General features: G+C 44.3%; 1 protein-coding gene across 1 annotated transcript in view; it reads left to right on the forward strand.

Annotated features, from left to right (window-relative positions):
* LOC128887512 (uncharacterized) overlaps positions 1–24219 on the forward strand; it is a 43486-nt gene that overhangs the window by 6648 nt on the left and 12619 nt on the right. The window contains exons 2-4 of the mRNA XM_054143500.1: positions 10256–10679; positions 12966–13109; positions 19860–19975. Of these exons, the coding sequence (XP_053999475.1) occupies positions 10256–10679; positions 12966–13109; positions 19860–19975 (684 nt within the window). The remainder of the gene's footprint in view (positions 1–10255; positions 10680–12965; positions 13110–19859; positions 19976–24219) is intronic.

Here is a 24219-nt window from a genome sequence, read left to right on the forward strand (position 1 = left end):
AGCCAAAAGACGCTTCCTGGTAACATGGCGCGGTAATTCTATTCATTGTCTTAACTTTCTTCGCGAACTTTGAGGATCGTGTATATACCTACTTCCTCCATCCTTGTTTCCGACGCGGTACACGAGCACAGGGACCAGAGAGAAACGAAGCTGAAAAATCCAAAACGACGAAGAAACACTCGACGAAAGATAAATATTCGAGGGATTAGCGGCGAATTCTGTTAAATGCTGAAATTAAAGGAGTAGTCCAAAATCCGTTCGCGAAAAACTGATAGAAACGATAATGAAAATAGTTCGATAAGGTTTTAATGTCTGCACAAGCAAGGCCCTCGCAAGGTGCGATCGCGCAGATGTAAGATATTGTGACTGAAAAAAAGTCGTTATTGCTTTAAATGTTAATTTTAATATTTCTCGAAGTTTGAAACATTAATAAGCCAAACTGTCTGAACGTTTTAATAAAGTTGATTAAAGTGAGGTGGCCGGATGTGAGGAAAAACAAGGCGTAAGGCGCTTCGTTGTTTATTTTACGAGTCTCTTTCCATATTTTACCTTTGTTTATATTTTACGGGCTGGTGCGGAAATTCGAAGACGATCGCAATAAATTCAGAGCACCGAGCCCGTTTATGAATTCTCATCGTAATAACTTAGAACGCATTCAACGCCGAAATTGCGGGCACTACTCCCCAAAGACAAACGCCACTATAACCGTAAAATCATCGTCTGTCATAACGTTGCGCTATTTATCGTCGGCGTTAATAAAATATACGAGCTCTTCCGTGTTTGCCGTTAGTATTTTACGCGTTCATCCAAAGTCTGGAAAAATATGTCGTTTGCGTAAATGAACTTTGGCCTCGTATAATGAAATTACTGGAAACACGTAGACAATTTGTACTATCTCGATAAAAACGATGCGTGCTTTCGTGTCGATAAAATAAATTTTGATTCTTTGTTCTCTAAACTGGGAATTATGTATGTAAAAGTACGATTATTTCTGTCACTGTATTTTACAGAGAAGATAATTTTAACCTCGATACATCTTTATTGTACTGTAGTGTCCGCGCCTCCCATACCCAACAATAAGGAGTCAAATAAGAACACGAAACGTAGAGTACGGGATTGGTCTTGTAGGTAAAGCGGTCGACTGTGGATCCGAGGATCGTGGCTTCGAATCCCTGTGCCTTATTTTTCGTTTAGACTCCTACAGTACGTAGAGGAATACAATTCCTATATGAAATCACACTCACACCACCGACGTCTTTGTGTCGCAGTCGAACGAATAAAGCGATTCGATAAACCGTCAGTTTTATCAAAATCCTATTGACCACGATAGGTAAATACCCAATACCTGCCGGCGACGTGTTTCGCGAAATTACACGGCGTTCTTTGCAGCCATATACTGATACGAGCACCGGGACTATATTTGTTCGGAGAGGGTTGTCTAGATTGGACTCCTTTGGACAATTTCTTAAATTGTCACATTTTCCACAAACAAATCGAAAATATATCTAGGTTAAATTTGCCGTGTGTCGAATCGAAATTTATTCGTAAACGTCGCGTCGCGGTCTGTTCAAGGTCCAGCAAAAAAAAAGGAAGACGAATTGGCGACAATTAACGCGGAGAAATCGAGGTACGATAGCGATTCGCGGCGTTTTAAACGAAGACACGTTGCATCGATCTCGCCTTGCCGACGATACCACGGAAATCACGAACATTTTTCGTTATCGAGATTCCGATTACGGTTCGCCACCCTCGCCAAAGAACGGTATCTCTCAAATCATCGAATATTTTGGAGGGATAGCGTAGGTTCGCGATTCTTCAAAACGATCCGATATCGTGTAATTAAATTGCGCAATCGATATTGCCACCCACCATTCCATAAATAGTTTTCAAAGGGGGTACGGAACTTTTTCCTTTCACTCCAATTTACCGCCTGATTGTAATCACGCGAGTATTTAATTTGCATATGCATCGATCAAAAGTGCAAATGTTTCGTGTTTAACGGTAAACTATTCATTCGGCAATTCCTTTTCGTGTACTTGGCATTATGCTTTGTATCTCGAGTAAACACGAAGGGAACAGAAAAGAATGTAATAATTTTAACGACGATATAAATATAAAAGTATATCCGACTGCGAAAGTTTCCAGAATCTGACGACATCGAAATTTCACGGATTTGGTATTAAAAACTAGAACACTCGCATTGTCTCAAGGACGAGTCTCGGGCTATAATTAAAAATCTTCTTGGTAATCGTTGCACTTTTAGACAATTAATGGGCGAGCAACTGCGTTCGCTGTAATTAACCGATAAGAAGCCTGTCCAGTTCTTTTCAGTTCCTCGGCGAATCTTATTGTCCTCCATTTTCGCGAGCTTCTCGGAAACAATTCGGCGAGGCTAACGAATCTTCTCAGTCGACGCGAAAGATGAGATTCGTAATGCGAAATGTCGCTGACGCCGAAAGCAACATTTCGAATTGGCGTATTCTCCTATTCGGTACGTGCAGGGCAGTCCGCACACGAAGCTACTCAAAAGACACCGATTCATGATCCAAGTTACAAATCAGTTACTTTTCAGTAGCGTTTCACATATATTTATATAATACATTTCTTGTGATGTAACAAGAAACGGCTCCAAAGTGCGGGGCCTCGTATTTTAGAAGGCATGGTGAACGGGGAACGTTCGGTTCTCTTTATACGAGCCGAATAGAATATACCGGTGCCGGCATTCCGCGTAGCTTTGCATTTACCTGCCAGCTAGATACACTCTATTTGTTCAGATTTGCATAGGCAACAATCTATCTTTTACACGACGAAACGCGACAACCTATAACGCGCAAGCGGGTCTATCGCGCAATGCAAAGCTCTGTCTGCGTAAAAGCTGACGCCGTTATAAGGTCCTTCTCGATGCAAAGTTTCGTGAGCCGAAAGTGGGCGCTAGATGAAATTTCATATTTCATCGTTAGTCGTTGCTTGCAGGTGAACTTGTTACACTGTGCGTCATAATTTCCTCGGTATATTCCACGTTTACCGATGAAATTTACGAAGCTCGTCGACATCCGCACTTCCGTTCGCGTCCTCCGCGTTTCCGTCAACCGTGTTTTTCCCTCGTTAATTATAACGAATTCGAAGAACGAGACACGACGGTTTCGTAAAAGATGGAGTACCGTTGGAACGATTAAACGCGAAAAGCTTAAGTGTTCTTCGTGTAGCGTGTTACGAGCCGCCCTCGTGCACCATCCTTTCGCCCAGGCTTTTCTTCGTTTTGTACACGTTGATCTAGGCGAAACGTAGTTCTCGGTAAAATGTAGCCGCGCATTAGACGGCTTTTGAAAAAGGTGGAAACGCGTCGCGGCCGGAAACACGTACTTTTCGCCGGGTGAAAGCCCCCGACCCGGAGAGAAAATACAGCGGTACGCGAGGCACGGAGATAAAGCTTTCCCTATGGATGGGAAAAGTGGCGGGCACCGCCACTAAATTCTTTGGAGCACGTTGTCGCACTATGAGGCGCGAGCTTCTGTCCTCCACTTAGGATGCGATTCGGGGAATTCGAGCCGCGCTGTACGAAAAATGCTTCACTCCAGATAACGTTTTTATTGCCAACCTGGAAACTGGATCGTATATTTCTGTCTCAATCCGCTTTCGTAGCTTACCGGATAGATGAGCCAAGATAGAATCGATCGATGCGTTTTTCCACCGAATAAATTCGCAAAGGGTTTAATGGGCGAAGCTGCAAACAAATGTTGATCTGCTGTTAGTAACGATTCCGGAATATTTCGCCCTATCGCTTTGCAACGTGCCAAGCGAACAGTTCTAATTTATATTTAAACATAATGAACGAGCAAATGGATCTCGCTACGCATAAGCTGCGAGCGAAAACCCGAAGGGAGATGGAAGGAATCAGAGTTCCTTCGATGTAGCTGGAATTGTACTGCAATTAGCGATCTCCACTGCGCTGTGGCTGTTTATTAAAAAATAATGTTTTCACGTAAAGCTTGCAGATAGAGACCAAAAAGTAAACGACGCCCTATTGTATCCTGTTGAATAGGCCGGGTGTTTTCTTTCGATCGACCCCGTTTTCTTTATTTCCATCTTAACCGTCCTTCCCAACGTTTTCGAAGAATGTGCCGTAAAAAGATAAACTTTTATTCCATCCGGAGAGAAAATTCCGACGACGTTTAATTCCGCCATTTATCGGTGACGTGCGTAAGAGGTTTTATTGAATTGTTTATGACAAAACGATTGGGCTTTCTTCTGCGATGTGATTTCAAAAGACTGTCGCGGAACGTTCGCTTCGGGAATAATGAACCGCAGTCTATTGTTTGCTTTAGAAGTAAATCGAGAACAAATAGAATGAATAATATAAACTCGATGATTTTTTTTTTTTGTCACCCGCGATAATTTCCTCCCTCATAACCGAAATTACAATCATGTACGTCCCCGTTGCGTGAAATCGGTCGTAAACGGGCGGTCAGCCGCAGCGCTAACGAGTTCGCCCTCGACGTGCTTGTCTCCCTTTCCAACCAGCTGATTAATCGGTTAATTCTTGGTGATTTCGCGCATTCCCAATTAGCACCCAGCGAATATGCGCCGTCGTTTACGCTCAAATAATTCAACTTCCTGCGTCCCGAATTTCGCGTAGCTCACGGTTGCAGGATCGTTTCCTCCGCGTTTGCAAGTCTAACCAGACGCGTTCCTTTGCAACTAAAAGAAGTTAGGCCCTCGAGTTTCGCGCAGAAAGGTAGAAGATACGGGCAGAGGGTGTCGAGAAAATGCTTGGCCAGTGTTTCTCAGTCGGGCCACCGCGGACTCTTGAGGTTCTCGAACGCATGGGAAAAAGCGCGTTTTAGTGAATATCTCGTTTTTTAAAATTTGAGTTTTATTCGTCGGTCGAGCAACAAAGATGTTTTAATAACAATTTACATTTCGATGAGAAGATCCGACAGAAAATGTTTACGAAGAAAATGAGAAGGTGAAATTCGAGAAGCCCTGCGCCAGAATGTGGTATATGTTAACGGCCTGTTTCGCTACTGATATAGTAGGCTGTGTCTTATCTAGATATCTTGAAAAATGCTCTAGAATGTTAGAAGTACTTTAGTTGGTGGAAGGTTGCGCAATTCTCAGCAAGATGCTAGTCTCTCGTATATCGGATGGAATCAACGAGGCACTTACCCGCTGGTTTACAAGATACAAGGTTGGCGCGGTTGTTTGCTCGGTGTAAGTCGAATCACAGTACAGTCTGAACGGCAAGGGAAACAGCGGCTGTGTGTCGTCTACAAATTGAGCTAATCCTGAGTGAAATCGGTGAAATTTGCCGTGTCGCGTTCGAGCTCACGGGACCCCGGGACGCTACATATGGCTGCATACGTTCACTCGCTTAAAAGGGACGCGCAATTTATCGCAGAAACATTGAAGCTGCCGTGTAAACGGAATATTTGGTGCCGAACTGGCGTTAGCACTCGCGAGGAATATAACGGAACCTTTGACTCAGACTTCGATGAAACCTCGTTTATTGGCGGAGTCGACACAGTTGACAAACACGCGATCGACAGAAGTTGCACCTGCTCTACAAACATGCAAAACCACGTAAAAGTCGGCATCGATTCCTTGTTAGCAGCCATTAATACGACACGAATATCGAACAGCAATTACCGGGACACTTTCCTCCTTGTCCTCGACGTTCTCGCAACACTTTAAAACGCCTGATGATCTTTCTCGCGAGAAAGATTTAAACGTTTAGGGGAAGAAGTCTGATCCAGCCAATGCTTTAGACTTGCTAGACCAGAACCCCCTCCCCCCTTAATGACAGGGAAACAGTGCTATCTCCTTTATGCAGACTACGATGTTGTCTCATGCAAATTGTCAAGCACGCATTTTCTCTTTTCACGTTCAATCAAAACGCGAGACAGCGTGATCGAGTGCTGTGTCTTATCGTTCTTCCACCCAACGCTCGTAAATTCCCTTTTTTCTCTGTCTTCTCCTTCGTTTGACCCTACTACTTCGTCGCGCGTGCTCGGATTCACCGCGGTATGGTTTTTCTCTATAATTTTCTTATGTCCGCGTGTGATTCACGCTCTTAAATCGCTGATTCAGAGATCGGCGAGGTTAGTACGTTTCGAATCGCGACGTTAACTAAACGACCACCATTTAGCACGATCTGAAATGCTAACAAATTTATACGCGAGAAGAGCGTCCGTGGATATAAAATTTAGATACCCTCCTCCAATCGCGAGCGTTTTAATTACACGTTTTAATCCGATCAATTACGCGAGTCTTCCTCGATATCATTAAACGTTCCACTTTGCGCCATTTCCTCTCATCAGTATTCACAGAAAACGTTCTTTTAATCACCTGCAGGATTCCTTCGTCGAAGATGGATTCGCGGGCGCGTCGATCGCGAGACTCGTTACGTCGTCTCGCCGTTTTCCTATAGTTGCCCGTCGAATTGTTTAGTAAATGCTCGGTCTGTCGGGATTGGTCGCTTAGACGCTCGGCTCTTAACACAAATTAATTAAGATTGACTCGAACGATTTGGCTCCCAACGCGGCGCATCGCGAGACTTAATCGAATTCGAACGCCTCGTCTCGCTACTGCAAACGGAGTCGGTCGATCCTCGACCCGACCAACAAAAATTCCCGACTTTTTACAGTTCGTTTAAGCCTGCGAAGATAGGAGGAGAGGGAAGGTGATGTTCCGCAACGATAATAGCCGCGATAGCGGTCGAAGCCACTTCGACTATTTTCTACACCAGTCTTCTGCTTGTACCCGCGATAGACAAGTATCAAGCGAAGCAATTAGCGTCGTCCCGACCGCTAACGAAGTTTTCTTTCGACGGTAAAGTAATCGGAAAGGAATTAATAACACGTTCTCGGTTAAGGAGACCGTTAACAATGCATTTATCGAAACTTCCGGTCGACGGTTTCCCCACTGATTGTGAAATTGAGCAAATAAAGGCTTGCACAATTATACAGAAAACCCTCGATGACTTAGACGTACCGCAAAACTGAACTGTGTCACGACGCGTAAATCCCCTGAGCATATTCTCCGGGAAATGTCTCTAACTTACACCGTGAAAAGTAACGCTTGGCAAGATCGTTAGTAATGTAATTTCCTGGACATCCGGCAGTCGAACGATTACGCTCGTCGCCTCGTGTTATTGTTTAATTAGTTCGCCGTAGAGTGGGTAGCCAGAGTTTGAGAGATTGTTGTAATTAATTTATCCACACGGACGATCGTCCAAGCTAATGTGCCGCGCAGTTATTTTTTTCTTTCGTACAGATTCGAATTATCTCGACTTCTTTGTCTTGTCATAATTTGCGCCAGCACTTCGTGGTACGCGTACCACGTAGCCAGATTGAGCGACACACGTGCGAGACTCCTTTCCATTAAGTTGTTAGTATCGATCGTAACAGGCATCATAAATTGTCGGCGGTTATACCTTTGGTTAGAGATTGGCGTATACTAATTGGCTTCCTTGCAATGGGATCAATGTATAAGGTTTAACGTGCAACAGGAGTGTTTGCTTTACCTGTACAGCAAACTATCGATAAATAATCCGAGGTAAGTGGAACCAATTCCTCTGATCACCTGCTGTTATTTCACACATCTAATTTAATCGCGATATCCGTAATTTCATCGGCATTCGAACTTTATAACGCTTTACGTTCCTGCTGTAGGGGTTCTCGAGTAATATTTTCTTTTCAAGTAAGCTTCGCTTAACATGTCGTGTCAGCAGAAATAATTCGTTCGGTGTACACGAAAGCAATCTCAATATCAAGAAAAACGTCTTTCTCGAAACACGATCTCGAATAACTCGACTCCATGTCGCTACTGGAATATTCTAGTCGCCCGTCAAGGAGAATTTTTCACGTCGTCATGTACGAAATGTTTTCATCTCGCCATTGTAATGGACGAGTTGATTAAGATTAATCGGAAATTACCCATATAGAATATATATTTTTGCAATATATTCCGTACAAAGTAACTTCGACCGATCGCGAGGTTCGATAATGGTTAATCGATAAAGGAGAAGATCGTTCGATCGAAAGGCCGCTGCAGAGGAAGTCTGATTTCTTTGTAATTAGGTATCGGACCCACCTCGTCGTGCCATTTGCAAGAACGAGGGAAAAACGGCTCGATCTCGTTGGATCGGCGATTTGGAATAGAAGTTCGAATCGAGCTTGGCGAAATAGGATACCTTCGCTTTGTCCGCGCGTGGCAGCGATGAAATGTAATTTAAATCGGCGGCTGATCCAAAGAATCGTCGTTGGGGACAAAAGTGTCAGGGCCGATCAGCAACGCTTGACGGGTTAACGAGAATTCGATTTTGCCACTGGACTTTTACCCAGGAAACAGACGGAAAAAGAAGAGGGAACTTCCAGCTAGAAATCTCGACCCGCCACTCCTTTTATTATCAAATTTGCGAAACTTCCCGCCGAGGTTGATTCCAAATTCGAAAGTCCTGCCGGGCCAAAGGATCTTTTGGACAACTCTCGTTCTGGGTCAGCAATCGATGTCGCTGACAGAAAATCTGTTTGAAACTTGACGAACCAAACGTCGTTTTCCTTTTTCTATTCGGACGAACACGTTCAACTTCTAATAATAAGCAGCAAATACTGTTAGTTCGTTTGTTTGGCTAAGAATCGTTTCACGTTCGAATTTAATTCATTATTTTTCCAGCGAGAGCGGAGCGGAAATATTTGCACGCGAAAATTACGATAATACGCAAGACGATATCTCTCCGTCGAGGAAACGAAATTTATGGTTCACGCGATACGTGAACTCCATTTCGTAAGAAGATTGAAGCCGATATCGTGTTTCCGCGAAAATCTTTCTTTCCCTATAGCGGAAGAATACAGCAATTTGGCGGGGTGTCTGTTTCGAGGTTCATCGTAGCGACGTGGCGTCGAATCAACCGAGGTAAAAGGTAAAAGGTTGCGGAACAGCCCGTGTTTTATTGTCGCCGACGAGATACACGTGCGTCACGTTCCCTAAACAGAGTTAACCGCGTCGTAACTCCCCCGCGCTTGAAACTTTGTATCCCGAGTGTTGCAACTTTTTTTTCTTCATGGATCAAACGTGTCTAACGGAAGCTCTGTAGGTGCTGTAGGTGCAAGTACTATAAGTTAGAGACACAAGCACGACCGAAAGGTACATTTTTCAAATATTTCCAATACTTTGCTACGAGAAACACGTCTCCATCGTGAGTTCGCTATTTTAGTATATGTAAAAGTCATGAGTATCGTGTACTAAAATCACTATGTTGCATCAGTTTTATTACATTTACCAAATCCTTATATTCTGCTCAATGTATCTTACTTCCACCTTGCTCGACACAGTTAAACAAAGAAAGAAATGGAGATAGGTATGAGGCATGCGTACGCAACAATTGGGTTTTATTCCATCTCTGGGGGCTGGCTTCCAGTGGTCGTACTTAGTGTTTCGTATAATTGACAATAAATAGGATTGCGCTGTCTTACCTGGCGGGAAAATGTAATTCCGGGTTTCTTTTATCGTTCACTTTATCCAACGACGTCTTATTGTCTTTTCCGTGCAGCGGTGAACTGTCCATCGTTAGCTGCGTCGTGCCACCTGTGGCTATCGAGCCTTGTCCGATGCACTATGGAACGGTGCATTGCTTTGCTTAATGTATACGCTACACACGAGGATTTCAGTTTCGCTAAATGACTTCTTCGGTGCCAACTTCCAAATCACAGTATTTACTGCTTATTAACCAGATCTTCATTGCTCAGAGCTTCATATATTGGCTTTATCGCCTCCATCACCACATCTGGTATGGGATTTTTATGATTAAAATTCTATAAATTATTGTAAGCCTTTGCTCTTTGCCACCTGCGCCATGAATTTTGCCCTTCTGGATAAGAAAAATGTTGTGGTTTTATATCTGTCACAACTTATGATAATATCTTGTCCAAATAGCATCTCTCATGCCTTTAATGGAGTGTAGTTTGATAAAGTTTCGTTTCGGTGCAAGCTCACAAGAAAATCGCTGTATCTCGGTTGTTTTTGAAAATTGAATTTTTGTTATTCTAAGCCATATAGGTCCCCTTAATTCGCGACCTACAAAAGTCGTCTCCACCTCGCTAAACGTGCTTCTTGGCGAACACATACAATCGTTCAACCAGTGAAAATATTATCCTTTGTATTTCCGTCGCGTTTGAAAGGAAAGGCCGCTTCGTTTTAAAGTTGTCGTCGTTGAAAAATACACTTGGTCAACTCGGTCGACTTGAACTGTTTGCAGACGAGACAGAGCAGCGGGACGGTAGAGCGCGGCGAGGAGCAAGAAGGGACAAGCGGCTTTTCCCCGAGGACATCGACGGCATCGACGATAACGATGATGATGACGACGACGCCGACAACTCCGACAACGCCGACAACGCCGACATCGACGACGGCAGTCACGTCGACGGCGCTGCCATTCGTGCCCACGGAATCAAATGCATCGATATCGTCGACGAAGGGTTCGCAGTTTCACCAGCAACGTCGACGGCAAACGCAGGACCACGGTCAGTCCCGAGCGTCGGCCGCGTTTTCGTCGGCATCTACTTCCGCGGGGACCAGCAAACTCTCGACGAACGTCCTCTTTTCCCTGCCCGCATCGCCGAAGAGATCTGCCACTGTCACGTCCAGTAAAACGCCCAATATAACCAAGTCACAAATGAAAGGTGAGCCGAAGAAAATATACTTCGTAAATCGGGACTCTATCGATCACTATCGGGAGACAGGTGCCCTACGGACGTATGTAGATAGCTGACGAACAGCCGCCATTGTACTTTAGGTTTCCATCACTGGTGTCTATTCATAGATATACAGTCAAATCGGCTTATTACTCTTAATCGAGCATCTAACAAAGCTGGTTTAATACCCCGCAATGCGATACGTTGTGAATTGTATCGAATATTGCAATAAGTAATCTCGAATTATCGAGTAATCTCATTCCGAAGATATAGGATAAATGGACCTAATTCCGCCAATCTAAATTCAAATTTTTCTCATTTAAAAGATAATTCTGCGAGTGTCACCGAATTTCGTATCTCTTTAATGACTTATTTTAAAATCTGTTCGATATAAATTTAGTAAAGTTCAGCGTTGCGTGAATATTATAAAATTGTATTTTCCGTGTTCTGGGCAGGATGTCGTGCTCGCCGAATGTTACCCCGTCACTTCGTTAGCTCCGGCGAAAAAAGGAAAAACCGACCAAACACGTCATACACGTTCCGACCGAAACGTACATATTTTTTTTTTTCTACAGTCATCGAGCGTTAACAAGTAAATCGTGGAGGAAGCGAGGCCAAATATCCAATTAACGCGAGATCTCACAGCAATCGGCTTTTTTGACATGCACGTTCCGCACAAACGAAAGTACGATTTTTCGCCCTGCCTTCGTTTGTCCCTGCCACTGCAGACGGAACGTTTGAGTACAACTATTCTATTCGCACTCTTTCTACGTACCGTACTAATAAAGAAACAGGTGGCGTTCGATACTCTGACAAATACGAAACGCGCTTTTGCAGCTATAAATCCTGTCTTTTACGGGACCAGGTTAAAATCGCTGGGTCGCGATGAATAGCAAACTGGTGACACTGAAAGCAAAGGATGTCACCGAACGGAATTCGAATCAAGGAATTTCCTGCATGCAGTATGTAAAGTACGGGACTCTAATTTCTTTTTCCGCGATGCCGAGAATTTGAGACGCGATTCCAGTGTAACATTTCACCTTATTTTGCGGGCTATACTTTTATGTATTCCATATTTTTGTTAACGCATCGCTGTACTGCTGTCTGCACATTTCCCGTGTTAGTTAATTGCTCTTAGGAAACCCAATTTCCGAGTACGTAATAAACGTACTATCTATCGTTGCATCCATCTGTCTTCTAATTCACTACCAAGCACTCGCGGAATAGTGTCTCCTGCTCCACGGTACGATAGCGTGGCCGAGGCACGGCGATTAAAAGCCAGCGATCCAGATTTACCGAGTCACCCACGGTTAATCGCTCTCGCTGTTGCTCGTATATTATCGCGTATCGTAAAGTTTATCTTGAAAACGTATGCTCCGTCTTCCGTTGAAACGAGACGAACAAAAACTATAGGCAGAAAAAAATACGCGAAACCGCGAGCTCGTAACCGGTTTAAGCAGAATCTATTCGTTTGCTTCTTCTTTTCTGTTACTGATTAACAAAAAATCGCAAGCATTCTTTCCCTCGTTACCCCCGGCTCTCTCTTTCTCCTCCTCTCTCCATCTTTCTCTCTGTTATTTTCTCACCGTGCTCCTAGCCGAACAACAATAGCGCATGGATACGCCGGTGCAGAACGTGCTTATAGGAAAACCATAGCCGGTGGTACGTACAAAATCAATGGGCCGTGAAACGAGGCTATTAAACGGTCGAGTCAAGCACCGACGATCCAAGTCGAACCTAACCGTTTGTCCCTTCTCATCGTGTCCGCCGCGGGCATCAAACACCACGGAATGTTATCGACTGGACCGTTTAATCAGCTCGAACGACCGATCCTTCCAACTCTCGGGTTCGGAAAGAACGACGGGAGCGCGATTTACGTTTTTCTCCGGTGTCTTCGTCGATCAGACTTCGTCCCATCGAGATTCTTCAGATTTTATTCGACGCGCGTAATTAGTCCAAGTGCGTTTCACGACGATCGTCACGTTCACCCGGCTCCTTCATCTCGACGAATCGTGGCTTCGGGTAATTAAAGTATCGTCGTGCAATTGTATTCGGACCAGTCGTGCATTAAGACCGGAAGGAAACTCTCCCCGCGGGCATTATGCGCCACGGTTCTTAAACGCGCTCCGGTTCCGCGCTTTTGCCTCCCACCATTTCGCGTTCGCGATAATTTGTTACCCCGTCTGACCATTACGCGCAAGAGGAGCAAGGGGCTCGCGCGAACATTAAAGCGAGCGCGGCTCGGTAAATTAAACGGTATTATCGTTGTTGTAGAATTCAGGGAGGCTTTCAGGCTGTTCGACAAGGACGGCGACGGGAGCATCACGAAGGAGGAGCTGGGCAGAGTGATGCGATCCCTGGGACAGTTCGCGAGAGCGGAGGAGTTACGAACCATGTTGCAGGAGATTGACATCGACGGTGAGCGCATTGTATTGTACCAAAACGATGCTTTACTCTCCGATACACAAATTGTTTACTCGTTAAAGACAGTTTATCATTTGCCGACGAAAAATTTGAGTGGGACAAAACTGTTCCCAAAGTTTTTAGCTATAAAATCACCGGGATGGAAGAACTGGACCGTCGATACAAAATTTTCGATTAATATTCAATGATAACCATCGGTAATTGATATCGCTCGCCTATCGCGTAGGGCAGTTCATTAACCAGCAACAGCGTTTGAACGAGACTGCCGAAACCATTACCCATCGCGACCATATCCACCCCTCGATGAATAATTTTGAACGCGATACATCGTCGAACGGCGGTGTAATCGTTTGATTCGCAACTTTATGGTCTTGGTGCGGCTCGTAAACAAGGTGGCGCGCAATCAGCTATTAGTCGAGGACACCGAAGTTTACCATTCGTCCGTGTAACCGCGTTGGCCCACTTACAACCTTTCTGCCCGATGGCATCGCTGTAATTGCGGGTAATTTTCACGAAATGTTCTCCCGCCTGACAATGGGAAGGACGTTCGTGAGCGGAGCCTCTTTATTAAGCCAGATCCACTCTCCCTTCCTTTCGAACCGTTTCCTTTCGACCCTCCTTAGTCTCTTCACCTTTTCGCTCGACTATACGCTTACACCCTCAACGACTATTTAGACTTCTTCTTCGTCTTCTTCTTCTTCGCCTCGGCCTGCTCGAGTTTCGGAGCACGAAGAAGATGTTCGAGAATCTTGGTCGAATGGTCGCACCACGACGAAAATTTCTATTGTTTCGACGTTTAACGACTAGAGTCCCTCGAGTATAAACGGTCGAGTCGAGTCGTATCGCGGCCGAAATCTTGTTAGTCTTTTCATTACTTCTGAAGCGGAGGAATCTCGAGACGCTTTCGAGGGTGAGACGCGAACTTCGCTGAAAATTAGTTGAGATTGTAGAACGTCTTTGTTAAGCGAAACATCGAAGATTAGCATAGCGGAAAATGAGCTGTTCTTTTCCTCTGAAGATGCACGAGATGCATATAAATGTGTCGGTACCTGTTGCTGGTCCCCAAAGCGGTAGGAAAATAACTTTTTCTTCTCGCAATAGTGAACGGTTGCGTGCTTCTTTACTCTCGCGAGATTTCGGGACAGAAGACGAAATCTGAAAGAACGATTCCATCGAAGGAAAACAAAATTTCTCGTCGCCGTGTCCTCTGGGAACCCAGATTTTTTCACGGATCAGCTAAATTACGCGCCTATCTAAACAAACGTCGCATCGGGTCACTCGTTGCGTCGAATTCGCGAAGCTGTCGTCGTCAATTCCGACTCGTGTTTACCGCGCGTAAAATTTTTCCTCTCTATACACCAAACACCTAGCCCGGCGTTACGTAGCAAGGTGTATCCGTGGACACGTCGCTCGTGAAAACCTTCACCGTGGTGACAGAATTTTTATTAATTCCACGGTCCACTGGAACTAATGGAACGCATTGCAGATTACCGCGTTGCTGCATTTCGAACATACCCGACGACCTTTTATCGTCTCATTCTTCTCTAACGATCAGGAAATTATGTCACACTCTGTTATTTAAATTAGTAATTTCACGGAACGAGTAACAGATTATCGCGAAAATTGGAATTGTCGGAATACCAAAGTTCTTTCGACGGTCTTCTTTTGGTAACGAATTTTGCGTTCCATGTTATATCGCGTGTCCCGTAATGGGAACGTTTGTCATTAGTATTCCAGAGTGTTATTCCCCTCTAATCGACTGGCTCGTTTAATTCACGCGGCAAATACCAGAACGAAGGAAGGAACGCGTTTCCACCGTTTCGAAAACGAATTCCCGTCGACTCGATAAGAGCATCCTACGAATATTCATTCGCGCGATATCTGTTCAGCCGTTGGGTCGGTTCGAATTTTGATATCAAAAGTAGCGAAGCAACGTGGTCGTAGGCGGTGCACGAGTAATTAGAAGCAGCTACGATAGGAGCTAGCGGCTCACGAAACGAGACCATCGCGCGCGCCCACGTAATCGAGACTCGTTTCACCCTGGATGCATCTCGCGTTCGTCCCGATGAATAACGTCTGTTTGTGCGCGTGTGCCATTGAATAAAACAGACACGCACACCGCGGACAACCCCCTCCCCCTCACCCTCCAAAAAAAACGAAGGAGATAAAAGAGGAAAAAAAAATATTTTCGCGGTATACTGACGAGAACCGACGCTCATAGAAACGTTCCGATGCGACATTCGCTACGTCATTTGAATGCACCCATCGAGAGGGGAGGACTTACCGTGACTTGGTTCGGGGCAACTAGTCCATTCGTATGTACGCGGCAACGTATGACGCGCATGTATAAGTCGACAGCTCCGCCACGTCGAATGTCAATTCAACGCCGTTACGTTGTGGTATTTAGCAATGTCGACGGAAGTTCCGACTGGTCGATAGCCAAGAGCGACCAGCAGAGTTGACTTCGATAACTTTGAGGCGAAGGACGCGCCTAACCGAGATCGTTATTCATCTGGAGAACTGTTCGGAAACCAGCCAGTATGGGAAACGAGGCGTGAATTGGTTTTCGCGAACCGATCGCTCCATTTTCCACGCGTTCGTACTTCCACGCGTTCCAACGAATTAACCAATGGGGTGTCGGAAACCTGCCGATGACGTACGGGCTTCGAAGCTGTCATATTTCTTCTCGAATCGCTTTTATTTCCATCCAAATCACTTTGTATTTCCCTATTTATCTTGCGTGAGTCTCAAGCTCGAGGGAAAGAAAATATGCGAACAATTTTTCTCCTTCCATGGGATTAGGTATGACACGATTTTACCCTCGATCGATAATCAGTTCGAATTTCACATTCTCGAAAAGTTTCACTTCTTCTTTCGAAGTGCCCAACTTGCCTTGTTGGACATCGGAACATTCGACGGTTCTCTTTTTTTCTGAGGTTTTTCCTGTCTATTTTTTTGCGGTGCCCGAGGGTGGATTTTCCTTTGACCCGCTTTACTCCCGGAAGGGTGACTGCAGATTATTAATTCGCGAAGTGAACGATTAGATTAAGTGCGCGAGAAAAATCTTCCAAAAGTCATGTCTTGAAAAGGAAAAAAATTAACGACTCGATAGTTGCTCGAAAATTGTAGAGGAGACTACTTGTACCAGGGAACATTTTTTGAAAACAAGCTTGCATGTTTAAAATAAATAAACGTCATTATGCTGTAGGTGCAACTACATTGTGCTCTAGGTGGAACACTCTCCCCTACTTACAGTTCGAGAAAGAAGGCAAACACTGGCCTTCTGATGGGCCAGTCTATTCATTTAGCTTTATCACTCGAACTTCTAACGTAAATTACGCCAGAAACTGCGTACTCGGCAAAAGTTGAAGTGTTCATGTTTAAATTTATCGCGTGTTACTTAACACTATAAACGTGAAAGTGAAAGAGGTGATGAATGCATTTAGTTTCAGTTGATGTTCGTGTTCGGAACCGTTTGCTCGCTGGAAAATTGTACAGTGTACGACTAGTTGTAGATGTAAGTATATTTGTCGACGATTTATCTAGCGATCGAGAGTTTGTCGAGTCGAGTTTGAAGGAGCTCTCTCGGTGAGTGGCGAGTTAATTTGAATAAAGTGTTTGCAATAGAAGTTTAAGTTTGAGTTGCTCGACAACCTTGTTCAGCGATTACAACCGTGAAGCGATCTCGGTTTGTCCCTTCGTCTCAATCGATCGATCTCGACCGATGATATTCTTCGGTTATGTATCTGTCCCAAAAATGTTGTCCAGGTTATCTAAAAATTCGGAAAGTGCGGTACTTTGTCGAACGGTAATTCTGCATTGTAACGTAGACCGCACAATTCAACGTCGTTATATCGAGAGAAAGCGAGTAGAAAAGAGCAACGTGCAATCAGCGCTACGAAATTCTCTGGTCGATTTTACGGTGTACTCCCACTTCACGTATATCGACGTTGTACGTTATTTTTTTTTTTTTTTTTTATTTGAGCTTCCAATTCGTACTTCATGTGCCAGGAAGCACATCACAATTAAAATTGCGCCGCCCATAGGGCGATCGATGAATCGCGACTAGTTCACTCGGTTTTTACAATTTGTAGGAGTCGTGGCTTCAGGAATCGTCGATCAGACCCTTTTCCAATGGACCATCGCTTCTATTCTTCTCTGCGTGGACAGAGGGTTCCGATTTCACGATATCGAGTTTAGGTGACACAGGAGACTACGTGATACTTTATCGCGTATCGAATGGACAAATAATATTTATCATTGTTACACGCGTTGCGGTGCGACGTCGCTTTCGCGTTGAGGCTTCGACATTTTATCGACTTCTTGGCGACCCAACTGTTGATTCGCGTCTAGCTCCGTCTACGACTTCTCCTCAACTTACAATCAGCACGATTCATCGTTTCGGTGACAAAAATTCAGTCGTACAGCCCGTTTTCACTCGAGAGGGAATATCGACTACCGGGTAGAGAAATGTCTGCTATAAATGTTTCGTATGCACGTTAGAAGTAGACTAATATTTCTGTGTATATTTCGTAGAAAAATTGCACGTCTCTGTTTCTTTAACAGAGCGAACTGTAATATTTTACAGAAATAACACGGTCCACGTAAAAAAAAGGAGCTTAATTCTTGGCAATATTTCGTCGTAAGTGAATTACGCTTGGACGAGGATAAGAGATAACGATACACACGCCTGCGGCGAGTAAGCTACACGCGCCAATTTGTTAAGAGACTTACGGAGCGACGTTTGTAATTTCAAAGGCGAGCAGAGCTCATTTCCCGCGACGGCTCTCCTCTGTCTTTGCCGATGAATTCGCCAAGTTATGGGGGTATATCCCCGTTAGGATACGCCAGGAGATTCCAAGGCGGGGAGTGGTTACTCCGGTTCCGTTGGCCGCGGGTTACGTTGCCGGAATTTAGCATTCGAAATGCGGCTGCGGAGTATCTCGAGATCCGAGCACAGCTCGCGGGCTGTGTATTTCGCGAGGGAAGGGAACAACCAAGTGTGACGCTGATACGTGGGTGTTAAGGTAACCGAGAGCCGAGAGGATTCTAGTCCGACAACGAAACCGACTACGTATTATCGCATCTAGACAAAATTTATTGCACGTTCCCTCGTGCTTCTTATGCTTCTCGTGCTCCCACGCTACGTCGCGCAGCGGGAAAAAACGGACGACGACGACGACGACGACCGAAAGTCGATTTTCGTCACGTCGTAAATTTGAAAAATTGTAATGCATCTCGAAAGAAAATTTTCAAGTAATTTTCTCGCATAAAAAGAACAACTGGGTCCGCGGGTTCGTACATATTTTTAAATTCTCCGCGACTGTTACAAAAGGTACTTTATCGTGGACGTTGTACAGTTTGCCCGTGTTTCTGGTATATTAATGTGCACGCCGTGACGGTATGCTTTGACGCAGTGGCAAATGCAATTAATTTTCACACCGTCGGTTTTAGAGCGTCAGCTTCTTTGAAACCTCGTACAAGAATAAATAGAGTTATGATCGTTCTCAATTTTCCCTTGTTTTTTTACGCGGTTTACCTTGTATGTACGCCTTCGTAAAATTTCGTGACCATACGTCCATACGTCTACTTGGACACGCGTTCGTTAGGCGAAAAATCGCATTCGAGTCGTGACTATCGTGCAAAACACAAGTCCCGAAACGACGAACGAGACGTGTCAGTTTGGGCACGTTCACATTCGACAAGACACGTTATGTCTACAGTTGTATCCCTGAAGAGCACGTTCGCGCGTGGCTTGGTATGCAGATAAGCAAACCGTCGTCAACGTTTCTAGGTGTTTCGCTGGTTCTCCTTTCAAAGGTGTAAACAGCAATTAATCGGAAGGTCGGTCGAAGTAACCGAAGGACAGACTGAATCTACTCGATTCGTATCTTTAATGGCAGCAAAACGTATCCAAAACATATCGCTTCCTCTTGGTGATGTTTTCGATGTCAAGAACGCGAGGTAACAGCTGTTATGCACTCCGTACACAGAACTCTGTTTGCTCGAGGGCAACCGACAGAAAGGATTTTCCCCCGGGAGCGACGTGTATTTATTTAAGGGGAAGTTCCGCGAAGATGTCGGAACCACGATACGACCGAATCGTTCGATGGGTTTGTACCGTAGCAGATTGTAATCTCCTCTTCGAAAGTTTATCGGCAATTCTCATGAATTTCAGCGCAACACGTCGGTCTTGAATCCTACGGGAATCGTTCTCAAAGAAACTCGTAACGTGCCTCGATCGAAGAGGCCTTCATTCGTTTTGTATCTTGTCTTTTCATCGCTTTACGCATCCACGCGTTTCACGGCTACACCGAGAAGGGTGGAAAAATGCAAATGATAGGAAAGGAGATTTCCACGGTGAAAGAACCAAGAACCGAGAAAGCAGCTTAAACTCGAAGTTGTAAAGTTCTTCGTTAATCCCACGATGGCCGTGGCTTCTGTGGGCCTCTTCGCTTTCGCGAGAGGGCGAATCCCGTGCTGGGAAACGTGAAAGGAAAAATAGAAACTGTCTTCGCGGAGACGACTTTATCGGAACAGAATGAATGCCGCGCTTCCGGCGAGGTAGTTTATACTTTTAATTTTTTTGCTTTTCCAAAAAATAAAAAAAAGTGAAAAGTCCTACCGAAATGATATTCGGAGATGCCATTCGTCTTGTCGCGGTACGGTCAAAAAGTTGCACGAAACAAGGGGACGGAAACGGCGACGGAATAAATTATCATGTTTTTATCTGTTCTTTTTCAGGAGATGGAAATGTCAGCTTCGAAGAGTTCGTGGAAATCGTGAGCAACATTGGCGCGAACGAAACCGCCCCCACTGATCAGGATCAGGAAGAGCAGGAGTTGAGGGACGCGTTTCGGGTACGTTTGCCTTTTATCTTTCCCTTTTGTTCCTCGACTCTTTATCCGTTTCAACGAAATCGCTAGCACGGAAAACCGTGTAAACACAATACAGTTCCATCTAGCCACTGTGTGTTGTTCATTCAACGATTTAACGATGCCACGATATCGTTCAAATTTCTGCCACGTTCTCTGTGCAGGTAATTTAGAACGGATCGGGGCATTTTCATGGGACGAGTCACGAGTAATTATGTGCAACTTTAACGAAATGTCCGTAAAAACAATCCAGTTAGATTTAGTAATCGGGAACCTAGGAAGACTTGTTAGGATATAGAATAATAACAATTAGACGATGATAATGGTATGATTTGAAGATAATAGAATATGGAAATAACGCCGAATCGGATTTTATTATTAATTCATCGATCGTATAAATTAAATGAATACAATAATAATATCGTGTTAAGCGTAGGATAACAAGACCTACCTTTCCCATGTTTCGATAATCGTTTGTATTTTCCAACATTGCAGATGAATAATACACGAATTATTTATAAATTGCGATTATCGTAATGGTGCTCGTACTGATTTTCGTAGCGAAAATCAGCGGTGCAAATTAATTAATCAATGAGGAAGAAAAACTTATAATTGTAATTTATTTTTGAACGAATATTACATTCTATATATTTCATTTTCGCGGCGAAGTAAATTCAAAGAACATAAAATAAAAATTTAACAAAATAAAAATTTGTTCAAGTAGAATATGCAGTTTTCTATCAGTTGATAGAGAATGGCAATCGACGATCACGATTTTTCGGATAAATGGTTGCGTTCGTCCGGGTATTGTTTCAGTGAAGCTTCACGCACTATGTATACAATTTTCCAAATGCGGCCTAATGTAATTGCCACCCGAATCATTGGAACTCGGCCGTATCCGAATCTATTTATTTATGAATTACTTGATCACGATTCGATTCGAACGTATTTTGTGTTTCGCGCTACGAGTGGAATCCAAGCCCGAGTGTTTCTACGGTCTCCCGTGTTAAAATTTTCGGTACACGTCCGCCCGAGCGAAATATAAAGCCTCGATGACGGTGGCGTGCATTTCTATGCGCATATATAACTTAGTGTCCGTACGTGAGAAATAGCGATCCTTTAAGGGAAACAAATCTTGCCAAGCAGGAAGCTTTAGATTTCAGACGTCGCAGGATACACACGCGCGTGGTTTGGGAACATACTCGTTTTCGTCTTCTTAACGCAAAATAACGTCAACCTTGTTGCCATGCACTGATAATAAGTAGGTGTCCGCTTGACTTTATCAAGCCGCAAACTCGAAGAGCGATTGAACCAAGAGAAGTACTTCTCTAGGAAGTGGTAATTCTATGCTTGATCTACTTTAAAATACGTGTAATAGTTTCTTTGTATGCTAACTTCTTACCGTTAACCGCCTTACCAACGAGATTAACAACTTGTTCGTCGAAACTTATCTCGTCGAGTCAAATGGATTCGCGTGGTATTTCAATCAGTGCGGTGTAGTCAAAAACGTGTAAGTCAATCGCGTCATCAAGAACACCGATAGTTGCTCTTTTGTTTAAGACGAACACTGATACGATTCCTCGATTCGCGTTGAACTGGTTCGCCTACCGCACCAGGTCCGCGGCTGAATGCGAACGTTAATAATAATTGTCAGATAACGAGCACCGAAGGACAGATTTCGTTCTACGATACAAAGCTTTGCATACACTGAGCGTTTACGAAGCATCTACAAAGGAATCGCGTCCGCATCGTTCTGTGTTCTGACAAATTCCAATTAATTCGCGTACGCGGCTCACAAATTTCACTGACGAGCAGGCGGTGGTTTGCCTTTGTCGAATCAAAGATATGCAAACGCCTGCCATTTTTGAAATACCATCCTTGGAAAGAAGGAATCTAGTAGTGTTCGGCATTGTTCGATCGTTAGCAACAATCGTTAATCGAAATAATCGTTAAGCAAACAACACATTCGAACTCGAGTCCCGAACCTGCAAACTTGGTTGCCCCTGTTTCGGAGTAATTCTGAATTATGGAATCGACGAAGACTTTTTCTTGCGGGACCTATTCCGAGAATTCCGTGCGCGAAAGCTAGGCGAGCCACTTACCCGTGCATACTACTCGAAACGAAATCTTGTCTCTACGTAAATATTTTACCGTTTCCTTCTACTTTTTCCTATTCCGTTCTCGAGATGTTTTTCCGGCGTAGGTTTCATTCGTCGGAATATTAGAATGTTATCGGCATAGTCATCGTCGTTCAGGTTATACGTAATTCGTCCGACCTCGATTATGAATGAATGTAGCGCGCGTACAAATTATCGGAAATCAGGACACTGAAACGAGTGCAAAGAAAACTTCAAAGCCTGCGAGAAACCGTGGTCGGAATCGAAGTGCGTGGAATCGCAACTCGTCGAAGCGCGTCCGCTCTTCTCGGTGTCTCATCGAGGCGGTTTAAAGTAGTCGTTGCACGCGCTATGAAAGACAGAGGCTGCATCGCTGAAGAGCTCGCGGTTCCTATGGAGACCGTCGACAACGAACGGAGACTCGATCGTTGTCCATTTCAAAGTTCTAATTGATAAATTGAAGTCCGAACGAGTTTCGCGACCGACCAAGGCTTTCCCAGCCTTTGTGTAACGCGGAGATGGTCTCAAAGCGCCGAGACCCGTACACGGAGCAATTTAAAATTCCCTTGAATCTAAGTTTTCTCGTTTGTCCCGTCTAGTTCGAGTCAACTGTAGTCTTCAGCAAAACGAGCGTATCCTCGTCGATTTCGTAAAGGGGGCTGCATTTCGAGGCGTCGGCGTCGTCGAGAACGATGACGAGGCGGGTGTATTTCTCGTGTTTCTCGGATTTCCGCAATTTTTCCTCCCCAGCCAGTGGATCGTTATAGATAAAGAAGAACGTATCTGCGTAGAGTTCCGATTAAGGGAGATCCTTAATCTTAATTTAAGAAGCAATTCAAAGAGAGCGAGCGTCAAATTTACACTAACGAGCGATAAAAAGTTTCGCTTTAAAAAATTTTAAATCTTAAATGTTCGTCCGTTTCTTCTGTTAGATCGGATCCTCGAATTCCTTTTGCCTTGGTCCCTATGAAAGTATAGCGCACCACTGTCCAGAGTTTTATGATAACTTCGTGGGACAACGAAAATACTTGGCGAGTTCGCTGAAACTGGAAAGTGGTCGATATCAAAGAAATACCTGCGTTCCGACGAACATCTGGAACTTCTTGTCCAGGAAGGAACGCGATTTCGGGTTCCCAGGAATGCAAAATCGACGACATTTATCGCGGAATCCACTTTGAATTTTTCGGTCGTTGCCCGTTCTTTCTACCGCCGAGAAACTCCGAGTCGCGCATTCGAAGAGAAAAGCGGCAACGAGAAATGGGACGAGGAAGAAAGTTCCGTTCGGCATAGCGCGTGACGTAATCAAAGCGAGATCGAACCAATGGAACCGTGTTAGTTTTTGCAAATTCGCGTTTAAGGGTTTCCATCGCGCTCGCCTCGTTTGCATTTACACGATCGAAAAAGCATAAGCGACACCTGGACTTGCTACAGCAGATTTCCAAAGCCTTAGACGTGCGACAAGCATATACGAGGATAAGCTGAAAAGTAATGCACACATGCAAAAAGTACATTAAAGTATAATTCTTAAATTTTAAGATCATATATTTATTTTTCAACATAGTTAAGACTAACACATTTCTCCTAACGAGTAACAAGGTTTTTCATTCCGATTTTTTTCAAATTGTTTCATTCAAACCTAAATTAAAGTACATCTAAAACTGACTAATGGTCTAGGTGGTATTACTATGCAAAAAAATACTTTTGTTGCATTCCTTAGATGACGTTAGAGTGCTCCTTAACGATCGTTTTCGGTTTATCTCGAGCGACACGGGACGCGAAGAATTCTGTCCAGCGATCTGTCGGATCGCGCTGCAGGAATTTCATGAGTTTTCTAGCTGCGTCGCTTAACGCTTCGTTGCTCCGAGTTGGACCAAGCTTATCTTGAGTGACAATGAGAGAGAATCTGCGTAAATGTAACGACCTACTTCTATTACATATGCATATGAAAATCCACGATTTAGCCGGAGACCGGGTGGTAACAAGCGAGGCTTGAGGGACGTCGGGGTAATTAAAAGTCGTTTAAAAAGGATTTCTTCATCGTGTTTCGAGCCAAACGACGACTACGAAAGTTTTCTGCTGATCGGAGTAAGCATTGGTTGCTTTTCGAAAAGG

The sequence above is a fragment of the Hylaeus anthracinus genome, unplaced genomic scaffold (genome assembly GCF_026225885.1).
Source record: "Hylaeus anthracinus isolate JK02 unplaced genomic scaffold, UHH_iyHylAnth1.0_haploid 11989, whole genome shotgun sequence".
NCBI classification, from domain to species: Eukaryota; Metazoa; Arthropoda; class Insecta; order Hymenoptera; family Colletidae; genus Hylaeus; species Hylaeus anthracinus.